This window comes from Electrophorus electricus, chromosome 1 (assembly GCF_013358815.1).
Source record: "Electrophorus electricus isolate fEleEle1 chromosome 1, fEleEle1.pri, whole genome shotgun sequence".
Taxonomy (NCBI): domain Eukaryota; kingdom Metazoa; phylum Chordata; class Actinopteri; order Gymnotiformes; family Gymnotidae; genus Electrophorus; species Electrophorus electricus.
This window is the reverse complement of record NC_049535.1, coordinates 27,743,215-27,757,955: the sequence shown is the minus strand read 5'-3', so window position 1 is coordinate 27,757,955 and position 14,741 is coordinate 27,743,215. Positions and strand designations below refer to the sequence as shown.

The 14,741-nt window shown below is 38.0% G+C and overlaps 1 protein-coding gene across 1 annotated transcript in view; it reads right to left on the bottom strand.

The window, feature by feature from the left end:
- Nucleotides 1-9,918: 9,918 nt before the first annotated feature.
- Nucleotides 9,919-14,741, bottom strand: part of crhr1 (corticotropin releasing hormone receptor 1) — an 87,368-nt gene continuing 82,545 nt past the window's right edge. The window contains exon 14 of the mRNA XM_027030045.2: nucleotides 9,919-13,343. Within this exon, the coding sequence (XP_026885846.1) occupies nucleotides 13,203-13,343 (141 nt within the window). The 3' untranslated portion in view covers nucleotides 9,919-13,202. The remainder of the gene's footprint in view (nucleotides 13,344-14,741) is intronic.

Below are 14,741 nucleotides of genomic sequence, written 5' to 3'. Positions count from 1 at the left end.
CTCCACCATGACCAACACTCTGCACACTTTGACACGTGTTTATATACATTTAGACAAGGTGCAGATGTGGTTACAAACAACCCTCCCACTGCACGTGGTGGGCCACACCACGTGGCTGCGAGAGGCGAGCGTTCTGTGACAAGAAATATTAATAGAAATTAATATGAATATTAAAGTGATAAGTGCAGAGTGATAAATTAATTAATGACAATGTACAAAAAGTCACTTTAAAGGCTACAAGTAAAAAATGGATTTACATAGTTCTTTTGCTTTTAAAAACACCAAATGGGCTTTTTCAGGTACTGGCTCACTTGCATGCTGGATTATCTCTGTCCACTAACACAGGCAACTACAGTTATGATCTGTGGTGCAGTGTATACCCTCTTGTATCCTGCAGTGTACACTTAGGTCATCAGACTAATAACAGCTGCTTCCTGGGTGGAGCCATATCGGCACCTTACGAATGGAGAGTAGGGGTGGAGCCGAATCCAAATACATATTCAGCAAAACACAAATAGTGTGCTTTTATGTGCTTTTGTTCATTATTTGTTTTCAGGAAGAAAAGAAAGATGACCAGGTGGCATTCCTCATAACTGTGAGGCAGTTTATTATGATTTTACTTGTCTTTTTTCCCCTATTGGACTCACAATATGTGATATGAAATTTGTTTAACTGGAAGATTAGCCTACATTGGCACTGGCAGCATAGTTACTTGCTAGCTATTTCACCTACATGCTGTGTTCAGTCAGCCTGTGTGTCTCATAGTTGCAGATATCACACTGCAGAAATATAGTGAAATTCATAGATATTCTAGTAAAGTTGCTGTGCCACTATTTCAGCTTAGAAGATGCAGCACACTGGGAAGAGATTCATTTCCCTTTTAGCCTATATTGTTGGTAGTGTCAAACTAGGTCTACCATTTGGGTGATTGTTTTGAAATATATCAATTGACTTGAGGATTGATATATTTGCATATTATAGGCCACTCTTCTTTTTGAAGACAGTAAGATCTATATTTAGTTACTTTCACATCAGTGTATTTTTGACCACTTATTGCTGTCCTTCAACCCATAGCCCATTTCCAAACAAGGATGCCCTTTGTATACAGACACAAAAACAAACAGCAAGCTCTGGCCATACAGCCATAGTGGAGAGAGAGAGAACTGCTGCTCTCACCATTCATTTGCTCAGGGATGGGATGAAAAGATCTCGAATAGAAGGAAATGGAGAGTTTATTTCTCAGTGGTGGGTATGGAACTTTGTGCACTGCTGGCCTCATCTAAATAATGTGTTTTGAGAAATGCTGTCAGACACACATACAGACTATAAAATACACATGTGCACACATTCAAGCAAACAAATTACCATGAACAAATGAATGGTGACTTGCATGCATGTATGTGCTAATGCATACACATGTGCATGTGTAGAATTCAGAACCCCAGCATGCTTGAATATAGGCATTAATTTAGTTAATTACTTTGTCCCTTTAGGAATCATTCACTCTGTAATTGACATGACATTATTGCCTTGATGTATAGTGTGGGTACTATTATTCCAGTGACCAGCTTTTATTAAACCTCATTAGATTATCTCATTATATTCCATAAGTTGTCATTATCCTGTCCCTCTATGGCACTGTAAACAAAGACCACATTCAAATCTTAAAGCTACTTTGCCATTATTGCAACTAAAATAAACCTCATATACTGGAAAGCCTGGTAGTCAAAAGAGCCATTGATTTACAGTACACACTGGAAAGCCAGCTGGACAGCTCAGGATCCAAATCTGCCACTACAACCACTTGTTCCTTTATCAGAGTGGAGGTCCCTGGAGGCTAAAGTGGAGGTAAATACAGGGCCAGGCATTTGCTCAGTGGACTTTACAGAAGGGCTGTTGTGTGGTATGCTGTGGGAAGGGGTTTGGATTTCCAACACACACAGTTCATGACCAACAGCCAAGGTCATTGGCAGGCAGCTGGAGATCAATCTTCTTGCCTTTGTTTACTGAGCTTGTGAGGGCAGCAGTAAATATAGGACCAGTAGGGGTGGGGGTGACTATAAATAATGTACCTATTTTGGTTTAGGTCAGGGAAACCCTGAAATACCAGAGGTAAAGGTGACCCTCAGTGGAGAAGTTTGTTTACTACGTTATTCATCTTACAGTAGCTATTAACTCTTGCCACACTGTGTAAGACACATTTAGTGCAAAGTGAATAGCAGCAGCCAAAGAGTAAAGCAGTAGCTGTTGTTTTTTTCTAAAGTCAGGACTACAATCATGAACATAATTCAGAGGTGTGCCGTCGAACCATTGTACTGGTTTGAAGGTGTTAAATCCTTAAATCCTTAACTCCTTCATTAAATCTTTGTCTTTTACTGATTTTGAAATCTATTGTGAGTGACTCAAACTAGCTCAAACCAGCATAGTAAGAGAAGGCCTTGTGCAAAGTCATGATGGTGGTCATGCTGGCCTGCAGAGGAGCCTTGAATGCATTGCTGTCATGTTAAAATGGGTAAAGAAGTCACAAATGTGCACTGGAACTTCCTTAAGCCTTCATTAACTCTGTCTGTTAAGCTGATTTATGTGAAACATGTGCCATAATTCTAATGCCTTTGAAGCGTATTTAATGGCTGTGAATGTCCTGTTAACATGCAGGCTATTTCCTCAACATTCCTTCATTGGGAACTGGATATGAAATTGCTTTGAGTGAAGGTCCAGCCATAAATTCTCCAACTCATCACTTTCTGGCATTCCATCACTTTAACCTAGTGAGCTATTGCAGCTGGCACATGCAAGCTGTAGAAAAATTCAATCACTTCAGCAAAGCTGTAGGTTATTTGCTGGTAAATTATCGTAAGTGCTCAGATTTCTTGCCCTTGTAATATACGAAGATTATTCTCGAGCTTCCTGTAACAGCAATGAATGTCTCTTTCACCAGCAGAAGTGGAAAATTAATCCTATTTATCAAAGCACTTTTTTATGCACAAAACCATTTTTTTTCAGTTTACTGTATGATAGTGATGTCGCTGCACATGGAACTTCAGAAATGATCACCCAGCACTACTATCTACCAAGCCTTGTCCTCTTGTATTTTCAAAAGGTTTAAGATTTTTGTGCACTGCCAATAAAACAATAGCATCCGCATGATGGGTTAATGTACATTATGGTATCTGTACTCTTGTCCATTGTGTGACCTCATTGGCCAGTGCATCATATAGCAACACAGAAAAGAGGGGCATGGTCATCTGCTCTCAGGGATAATGACAAGTTGCTTTTTCCTATGTAAATGCGTACTTACTAAATACATTATTATTATTTTTTTTATCATTGAGCCCACACTGCTCAACACTCGCAATTAATGCCTGATAACATTTGTAGATCCGTTCAGTTCTTTAACTTTTAATGAAGGTGAATTCTGCCATTAATCCAAATGAATATTTTTCATAAAGCATCTTTTCTCTTGTAATGACCTAAGAGGCTATGTGTGGGTGCAGTGGACCACTCATCATGCAAATGAGCTGAGATGCTCAGATCAAAGCAGGCAGTAAACACATAGCTTAACAGCACAAATGTGAGCCATATATCTTGGGTTTAATTGCCTAGCTTTGCCTGTTGTGCTTGCAGTAAGGGAACCTCAATGAATACATCGAAAAAGCAGTTCAGTGTTAACATGGGAAAGAAAGGACAAGCAGGACCCCTCTATTCTACTCAGTGAGGCATAAGTGTCATGGTAGGCCAGTCCCCTACCGGGAGGGACACGCCCCCTCCAGACCAGGACCGTACCACTTGCCTCCCCCACTCACAATCACCTGTCTACTGACAGGAGACACCTGCTGCTCATTAACACCTCACACTAGTTATATTCTTACAGGTTCGGACAGCGCTACGTATTAGCGGACAGGACCAAAGCGTCTGTTGGTGCAACGCTGCTCCGACCCAGGAGATTACCTAGGCTCGTCATTGCTTTGTTACAAGACCATGGAAAATAAAGAACATATTCGTTCGACTTCGCATCTCGCTTCCTCTGTGCTGCCTACATCACAATAAGCTAGGCACATTGTGTAACGGTATGACTAGTTTGAATTCTCTCAGTGAATTCTCTCTTACTAGACAGTACTCTGTGGCAGGTACTTCAATACACGGATGCAAGTTTTGTGACATCCGTTCAAGTGTTCTCTCCGGTTGGTACTGCACAACAGTATTATTATTATTATTACACTGAAATTCTAGTATCTAATTAAAAATCATTATTAATTAAATCCTTATTAAGAAATTCAGTTTTACTTTGATCATATATCTTTGCTAACTGCTGAACATTGATACTGAAGAACAACTTTGGACTTAGTAAAATTGGCAGTATGAGTCTGTTATGCCAAGAACAAATATGATCTAGTATCGTCACAATGTCTTTGGTGGTCTTGTTGAATGGAAGAGCTGGATGAATAAGCAATCATTTAACATTAAAAATGGCAAGAATCATAGATAGATGATGCTTTTGCAGCTGTTAGTAGTGTAAAGCTGTTTAGTACATTACATAAGCACCCACTGGCCACAGAGTAGTAAAAAGATGATGTAAGCAATTTTATTTACTATAATTTACTATTTTACTATTTGGCTTGAACTGTTTTAACATCCTGATAGCCATCATTATTATACACATATGCTCTGAGAAGGAAAAATGCCTCTGTGACTACCAGCATCCAATCAGCAACTAAAAATTTCAAGATACTTCAACTGTAATAGTCAATCAGGAAACTTCTGTTACATGAGGAGGGCATCTGTGCTTATTGCATGTGTATGTAGCACATAGAAGGGTAGGTAAAGTGCTAAGTGTACATGTCTTTGGGGCTTTGGAGAAAGATTTGGGTGGAATGTGCAGGATTAAAGGCAGAGAAGATGTTAAGTGCTTCAGAATCTATTACATAAACTTTAAGGCATGGCACCCGGCACTTCTAAGTATTTTGGTTGAATGTAAATGTGTTTTTCATTTCTATTCAATTGACAAAAGTGAGATTTACATGAATTCACAACTACATTACAGCTATATTCCATCTTTTGCTTAATGTTGAGAGACAAATGTCTTTCTGTGTTGAATCATGAGCTGAGTGAACAAGGACAGCATGGAAAGGAAATGTGTTAGAGAGGAGAAAGTATAATATTTTCCCTGCTGTCCATGTGTGTGCATGCTGGTATCTTTCCTTTTTCCAAGGTCAATAGCTTTAGCCCAAATTATTGTAAATACTTTTTTTATGGCCACACCAGGTCATCCTGGAAAGATGCGGTAACTTATTACACTACCGACCCACAAGAAAAATGTCCATGGCTCCTCCATGCCAATCCTCACAGTGCTTTGTGGTTTGTGTGTAACTCTTAGTGTGTCAGTAATTTTCTTCTAACACAAATAATCATGCTTATCCTCCCTTAAGGTGACAGAATGATGAAATGTTGAAATTTCACAAACCAGTGCTTTTTACAGGAGTGTTACAGTGTGATGTTCTCCCTGGTTACTGAGCTCCAGTGTTCACAGACATTTCTAAGGGCTGATGTATTAAAACCAGCCTGGTAAGTGAAGTGAATGTTTAGTTTTTTACATTTCAGGAGTGTAAAAAAACTTCTGGGGCAACAAGATTGGTCCAAGTGATTTGTTATTTGTAACTGTTCTTATTTAATCTTAAACCTTGTACATTACAGGAAGATTAATTTTGGGATGTCTGCTGACTGTTGCCACCCATTAAATGTTTTTTTCAGCATCTCACAAAGCAAAGCGTAAAACAAGACATGTTTCTGCAAAGATCAAACTGTGATTTACAGAACAAAAAGGAAAGAGAAACAGATGATGGAAAGCCAGCCACAATGCCCCTAAGATGAAACATACTCACAAACACTCTAAAGACCTGCAGGATAAAATATCTTCCTTTTTTAGGTTTTAAGGACAGGCTTATCAGAACAAATATAAAGCTTTGCCTTTCCCCCTGTTTCTCCTTTCTCTTCTCAAACTGTGGATACTTTAAACACTGTTAAACAGAGTCTGTGCCTTCCCTGATGCTTCCTTTGAGCTCATTATAGTGTATAGAACTGTGGTCAGGCCAGGGTTTATTTATCCTTTATTCCTCTTATGAGAACAACCCATTCATGTACTTAACAGCCTACATTAGCCACAAGTGCCCCACAGGATGGTGCTAATGGAAGCTGTGATTTTCTGCTCTTCTGAAAGGTGGCTGGCAGCTGGGTCTACTGTTTCATCTTAAGTAAGATTCTAGGAGGTTGGAGGTGGTATCGTATGTAGTATATGTAATGCTATTCACCAACTACCAAGAAATATACTCTGTAGTCATAGCAACAACCAGGGTTTGTCCACTGTTTAGGTGTATGAAAATTTTAACATTCTCTTTCTACTTTTGATACCATATGTAAACTGAATGATGCATCCATTTACTTTATTGTTTTTCCATAACAAGAACAGCAAAAGAATATTTAAAAAATGATTTCAGCAGTTCTTCATAATCAGGGTTGTTAAAAGGAAATGACTTGAACTGAGGCTGTTTGGTTAGTCTTAAATGTGATTCTGTAAAGCAAATCGAGTGGTTCTTGCAATCATTTGACTGATCGAGACCAGTTAGTACCTGTAATTACTAGTAAACCTGGGTGTTAAGGCAGCTGCGCTGTAAGTAGACCTGTACATGGCTGGTCTTGTATGTTAATGCTGCTGTGCTATGAGGAGACCTGTGCTTAGCTGGTTTTGTGTGTTAATCTTTTTTTTTTTTTTTTTTTTTTTGAGAAAAGCTTTATTTTTCTTTTAACCTCTGAATGTAATTTCCAATATCTGTATTTTTTAAATTCCCATATGACTCAAATGTTTGCTGTAGAGAAACAAGTTTCTTTATTTATGCATTGCAAATAGATTCAAAAGCTAATATTTTTCTATTTTTTCTAAATATATAAATTCTATTTTTCTAAATTTATAAAGCAACAATATTAAAAAAAATTAGACATATAGAAAATGTGTTCATAGATATTTAGCGTGAACACAGTGTGAAAACACCACACCAATTGAAGATATATAAAACAAAGTTTAATGCACAATTCTATAAGCACTACATATATCTTGAGGCCTTCAAGGTAGGAAGTAGAGTTTGTGCAAATTATATCTTTTTTTTTCAATTCTGTCAAACATCAAAGTTATACAATGGATATAACAGATAAACAAATGCCATAAACAGAATGTTTGTTAACTACTGCAGAAGATGAAATGTTTGAGATTTGGTTCTACTGAACCATGAAATCAAAATTACATATTTCATTGGTTTCACATATTCTCATATTCCACGCACTTTGGACCTCAATTTATATGTTATTAGTTCTGTCACAGCCTGTGTACTGATCATATTTAAATAATGTGATAAATATAGATTTCTTTGCCATATACATTTAAATAAATATTTCATATGTACATCTTCACAATTTAAATGAACACAAAGACTGAAACTTTCAAATAAATCAAACCTGCTGATCACTGAGATCAGTTTAGACTTCAATAGCTCATGTCTGCTGAGAAGAAGTAAATGCATTGGAAAATAGAGAAAGCAGCTGTGGAAACAAACACATGAGCACAAAGCAGTGATCATAAAAATACCTCATAAGTGAACTGAACAGACACTACAGTGACAAAAATTATACTGATTTAGAAAGAAATCAAGGCAGTTCTGCCAAAGTACAGTCTACAGGACTACAGCTGACAAGTCTGATACTCACACTGACCCTATATGTAAACAATAGTTCTACTGGACTACAAAACATAAATATAGATTTGTATTTTTATGTATTGGTGGCTATAGCATGGACAGATTTACCATTTAGCTGAGGGCATCTATCCAGATTTTCTATCCTGTGTATTCTTGTCTGTCTAAGAAGCATTTGAGCTACTGGTAAAGCATTTTTTTGCCAAGCACACTGAACAAGCCATACAGTACCTCCAGTATTACTGGCATATGTGGAAAAAATGACCCGAGAGCGTGATGAGAAATAGCTGTGTTGTTTGTTGACTTGATCTTGCACTGAAAATGTTTCAAAAATGTGTATAAAGAAATCTAATATCCAAGCATGTAAAAGAGTATTCAGCAGCAAAAACAAAATTAAGTATATGTATAGTCGTCATTTTTTGTTCATAACAATTTCTAGTGGTGCCAACAATTATGTAAAACATATGTGGTTTTGAGAAGTTTTTTTTTTTTTGGCTCATCTTTACCAAGGGTGACAATACTTGTGGAGGGCACTATATGATAGGATAGTACAGATGGTATTGAGAGCACTAATTATAGCAGATTGCTTTGGAATGATAGCTGTCTAATGATTGTGTCTGCACACATTCTTCTTAGAAACATTCTAAGTACACACACACATACACATATACACATAAATACATCCATACATACCCACATGCATGAACACAGTCATTCATACACATGCATGCACATGGAAAATCCAGCAACACACAGCTTGAAAGATTTGGCATCATTTGATAATAATGAGACAGTAATTATACATATATACATACAGTAATGAGATTTAATGATACTAATTGTTAGAATAAACACTGGAACAATCTTATAATATCTCTTAAATAAGACATTGGTTTAAATGTAGTTGAAAGAATGTTTTGGATATAGTGCAAGCTTCTGGTGATGAGAGATACAATCATGCAAATATATAATTGGTGTTGTAGAAGGTTATTATCCTTGATTGAGATTAAACAGCCTTTCAAATTGCTGGAATATAGCCATTCCTTTTGAATTTGTGGGGCTATTTGAACCACTTTCAAACATTCCATTAAAGTGGGATGAGTAAAGAGAAGGCTGTGTTGAGGTGTGCCTGGGTTGAGATGAGGACTGCCATGGGAGTCCTCAGGCTGTGCTGCTGAATGAGATGCTCATATGCCCTCCAGCCTCTTTCCCATTCACTGGCGAGCCATTTGACAAACAAACAATAGCTCAAGCATCTCCGCCTGCCTCCTATTTTATCAATGCCAGTGGAGCTCAACCAGAGTAAGCTCAATGAAGACCAGCTCAATGAAAGAGCACAAGAATGCATTACAACTTTACTGTCAATTATGTTCTACCATATAGACACATTTTGGTTAAGCTGACAAACGGTTTGGAATGCCAGCTGACAAACAAGATAATTGTTTTGGACATATTTTAACATTTGTATTTGTATTTTTATTTTTTTCCCCTCTCTGCCATTTGGGATGATTTTGGTGACAATAAAAGGCAGCAAATAATATCTTAAAGCACATATTCTGGAACTCCAACCAGACTGAAATGGATGTGTCATTAGTAGAAAGGTGATTCATTTCAAATGCCAATAAACTGGCTGGCTTTTATAGATGAATCATCATGATCACAAAAAAGCAAAGTCAAAGTAGATTTGAGCTATTGTAAATTTATGCATAAATAAAGACAAACTTGAAAAGTGTTGTGAATTGTTTCTTCAATATATTATCTTTATATTTTTTTCATGTTTCCCCTTCTTTAATTTTGAAGGCTGAATAGACTAAATTTGTACCCAGTGAGAAACTGCAGAAGAGTGTTACATTTATCAACACTAAAGCTACGAGTGATATTGTGATGCACATAATTATAAATGATCAAAAGCTACAGATTTAATAACGTGTGGATTGAAGAACAGTGGACCTATTCTTTAACCCTGATGCTAGGACGGAGGGTGGCTTGGGGAAGGTGGGGATAGAAGCACAGCTATGTATCCTGAGCATTTGAACAGGACTGCTCTTGAAACAGGGTGAGCCTGAATGAGAACTTGCTCTCATAGTGCTGTCAGCAGGAAGATGTCACAGACTTTACTTGACAAAACAGGGGAGGTGTGTTATGGCTTTTATGTCCTGTCAGTTGTGTTGGTCCTCCAAACCTGGCCTCTGTACTCTCAGACCTAGACTCTGGCATGGAAGTGGTAAATCCCGAAAGTGAACTGATGGCGTGACTGCTGGGGTTTTTCATGTCTTTTAACAGTGGATACATATTTTGCAATTTTTTCAATTTTCAATGTGATCTGCCTCCAAGTAGAATGAAAAGTAGCCAAAATAATAATAATAATAATAATAATAATAATAATAATAATAATAATAATAATAATAATAATCAGTTGCTATTTGTCAAAGGCCCTGTAAAAATAAAGTGTGTGGACATATGACTTAATGGGACAAATGGGTTGGCCTTGTTTTTGTAGTTGCGGTCTGGTTGCATTTCCCGAGAGCATCACAGCAATAGCATTAGAAAAGTTTGAAATAGTGCTGAAAGAACTCTGTGTACCATTTTATGGCCCTGCTGGGGTTGCTGTAATGTGGCAGGATGTGACGATGTTAGTGGATATCAGATTCAGAGAATGCAGAAAATGCTCCACTGCATCTATTCATCTTAATATAAGTGGGAAACTGGCATCATATTGCTAGTTTAAGCTGATTCTGCTCATTCAAACTTGATTCTCCTTGCTTAATTTGCTTAATTCGCTTAATTCACTCCCTCCCCTCTATCTTAATCCAAAACCTATTTTTCCTCAAGAAAGTTTAAGTGTGCAGATTTTCTCTGCAGTGAGCTCTGCATACTTTTACATTCAGATGTTTGAGGAACAGTGAGGTACAGACCTGACTAGGACAGCAGCCACAACACTGAGAAAAGATACTTTTCTTTTGTTTCTCCATTGCTTCATCCAGCCAATTGGAGCCAAAGAGATAGATGGGCCAAGATAATTCTGGGGTGAAACTTTTGGCTTTGTGGACAATGTCTGTGCTTTTACTCACAATATTAGTCGTTATTTTTTTCTGAAAATGCCTGCACATAGCCTAATTCTAGTAAGACTTAGGGGCACCAGATATGTTGGATCATCGAAGGAAACATAATAGGCTGCTTTGGGGTTTCAGCTGCACCAGATTTAGTTACTTTTGTAAATGTAATAACCTATTAGTTCACAAATGAGTCACAATGGCATTGTTTAACAATCTCTGTTTAAAGTGTGTTCATTTATAACACAATAACATGCCTTGACTGATTAAATATTCACAGCAAAAAAAGAAAAAAAGAATCTCTTTTAGCATATTAAAGCTGGGTTGTGATTCAGGGTTTGAAGAAGAGTGCCTTTGTGAGAGAATGCATATACATTCAAATGGTGTTTGCAAAAGTTAGCCTCGTTGAGAACAAAAATGCTTAAGGGTTATAGCTCACTGCAGGAGGCCATTGCCAGTCTGGTGTATTTTTATCACACACACACGCACACACACTCAAAAAACACAGAAAAAAACAACAAAACTGGAGAGGGTGACCCAAAAACATTGTACTTAATTAACATCATGACTGCCCCTGTCCACAGTAATTGACATTTGTGTCATTTACCTGCACAAATACCGTGAGTGACAGATATCAACCTGTGTTTTCGTTTCTATACACAGTGGCATGGTTTCACACTAAGACAAAACCCACTCACATCTCTTAATCATCATTCTTTTAGAAAAGCGTTGTCCTCACATCCACAATGACTTGTTTCTAAGGCTGCTAGGCCGCAGGTGATTTTGAATCTGGATAATAGAAGTGGCTCTAAATAGTGATCTGGATGACAATTTAATATGTTCAGTTGAGTGTTAGTGTGAGGTTTTTACGGTGCTCCACAATGTGGTGCTTCACATTTTTGTTTAATAAGATAAGCCCTTTGTTAGTATGAGCTTCTGCAAGCAATTTTTTTTTGGTTTCAGATGTGGCTCTGCCTAACCAGGCAGGGAAGCATTTCATTGATGTTAAAACTTGAGTCTGTTCTTGTCTCTGGGGACTTCTCTAAGGACATGAAGTTCTACTCCCAGCCTGAATGAAGGAGAAAGGAGTTGGCTAGAGCTAGTTTAAAACAACATTCACCAGGAAGGCCTGAACTTGACAGTTTAAAAAATAAACACTTCCTCCATTTAGTACTACGACAATATGTATACTTTATTCATAGGATTAGAATATATCTGGTCTCTTCTTTTATAAGACTTAAATTGTTGTATTGCATGTTCTGAACAGGGGCCCCTTCTTGATTATAAAACATAAAATAATGTTAAAAATGTGATGAGTTTACCTTAATTATAAGTCAGCTGTAAGTGAAAGGACTGATTGCATGTTTGTAACCAAAATACACAATGGTGATATAGAATGTCCACTTGACTTTAACTGACACTTGTTTCTAAAACACCTTTTTTAAACATTAAATAAACAATATGAATGTTTGTGCATTGGCATGTTTTTGCCTCAGATAAAGTTGCCAAACTGAAATATTTAAAGTTGGGAACTTTGAGAACTTCATAAGATGATGTGACATGAAGAAATTTGGAAGTTTAGTAAACTTCCATGCCCTATCTCTCTGATGACTGACTCAGTCTCTGAGCCTAGGTTGACAACGAGGCTCAATTAGATGGGTGCATTTGTTTGTCTACAAATGTGAACTCAATCAAAATATTAAAAGGCAGTAGTTTGAAAGATCTGTGGTAGTTTTGTATTCAAAAGACGGTTTGTGTATCCATTGCACACATATCCATTGTGACACACCTTGCTTCAGAAGTGCTCCAGAAACAGCAAATTCACCCCCAAAAGGAAAATCAGCAAAAGCTTGGTGATTTATCACCTACCATTTATCGTCACATGTGCAGACTGATGGGAAGCAACTGTCCAAGTTTGACAAGTACCTTCATATGAAACCTTCAGGAAGATTATACATGTTCCTCCTCTGAGCTCCTGCCCTTGTACTCCAAAGGCTCTGCCTGGAAAGCCGTGTCCCAGTGAGGGCATCACACAGATGGAAGGGCTGACCAGGGGAAATGAAGAAACCCAATTAAACTTTGATCATTTTCTACTTGGCAGACTCCACTGTAGTGTTTTCCTTAGAGCCTGGCCTCCTGTTATCTGCCTCAGATTGGCTGATTGAGTCTGACCTCTTTACAGTTTGCTCCTCCCCTGTTCTCTTGAAGGCGAGTCTTTACCTCGGGTAGGTGCCCCATCTCAGGGTGTTCTTCAGTCAAAGGCCTCATACCCTGTTTGGCCCTCATACCCTAGCTTTGCTGTGGGAGCTGAGGGTTAGCTGAAGTTAGAGAGAGGAGCTGGTGTTGAGGCTGGGAGTGGAGGGGAGGAGGTGAGTTCTGTGTAAAGTTCTGGGGTCGGGATCAGCTGAAGTCAGACAGCGGACGACTGTTTGATGCTGTGGAAGCTGACTCGGGTGGGGGAGGTGGGGATTGACATGGCACGTGCCACCCGTGCTCGGATGGAGTGCTTGTCTTGCCAGCGATGCCAGCGCTTCCGAACGGCTGAACGCACCTATGGTGAGACACAAAGAATAGTTGGTTCCTAGTATACTACATCAGTATTAAAGTACTGCACCAAATGATTCACAACACAGTCTAAGTCATCAACATTTGCATCTCTTTTGGGAACAAGTATGGAACAAGGCAGGGACCAAATGAAAGCATGATTACACATAATCAAAAGGTAAAGAGCCATAAATGAAGAATGAGGAAGAAAGCAAAAACCTCTGTCCAACAGAATATTCTTGAAACTTGAGTTATTCTTGAGTTTTTAGCTTTTCTTCTAACTTCATTTCTTTTACTACATATGTTCAACTTTTCTGTTCCTGAAACTTTAAAAATTTATGATTTTGTCTCAAACATCCTACATGGAGTGACTCAGAATTCTAAAACCAATTAACCTTGTCAGAGTGCCACATATACTTGGAAACTAAAAGAAGGAAGCCAGCTCTATTGAATTAGGTAGCTTGTAAAGAGAGAACACATTGTGATTTTTTCTTCTTTGGGCTTTGGATGTAATAAACAAAACCAGCTGAATTAAACAAAATCCCCCCAGCTCAGACAGACAGAGACAGTGAGGACTCAATCCTGCTAAGGGATCCTAGGGTGATTTAGGGGTTTGGGTGCATCCAGATCATTAGGGTCTAAATGCTTAGACTTTCCAGACATATTGTGACTTACATGAAATAAACACATGCTGCTTACAATGACACAAAAACTGTGCACTTTAATTATATCACACAAGAATGCAAATCACTAATGAGTGATTAAATCTGGAGGGGGGATAACATTCATGGAGGTATTATGACTGGGAGTAACTGTTCTGATTAAATATCTAAAGTGATTGACTGTTTGCCTCATAAAATCCTGAATTCTAATAATCACCAAGTGAGCACCAGATATATATTATTCCTGCTGAGCCGGATAAAGTTCTGAGGGAATATTTTGAAGTCCTGAGGACAAATTTAATTCTTTGTGAGCTGTTTAAATTCCTGTGGGAATAAATTCCAAGTAATTTACTTCATTTTTGTTATACCTCTGTATAACTCTGTATATACTTTTCTATTGATGTGTATTAGGATTTAACTGCAATGTTTTTGATTGATTAAATCCCACTAGCATACCACTGAAGAGTCTGAACTAAAGGGAAGGCACTGACTGCAGTTAGAGGGAAAGCAGTGACTGCAAAATGAGAGACTGGTTTAAGCACAGCAACCTGATCCTGTTCATCATACAAAAGCAAAGGTGCTAACACATTTATTAATTTAGGTTAACCTAATACATGTCTACCTGTTGTCACGAGGCATGACGATGAAGTGGGATGCTGAGGCATGTCTCTTTTATTTATTAACAAGAACAACCCCCCGCCCCCAAAACCCGTACACCTCCCCCCCCGCCACATTAAACCAAC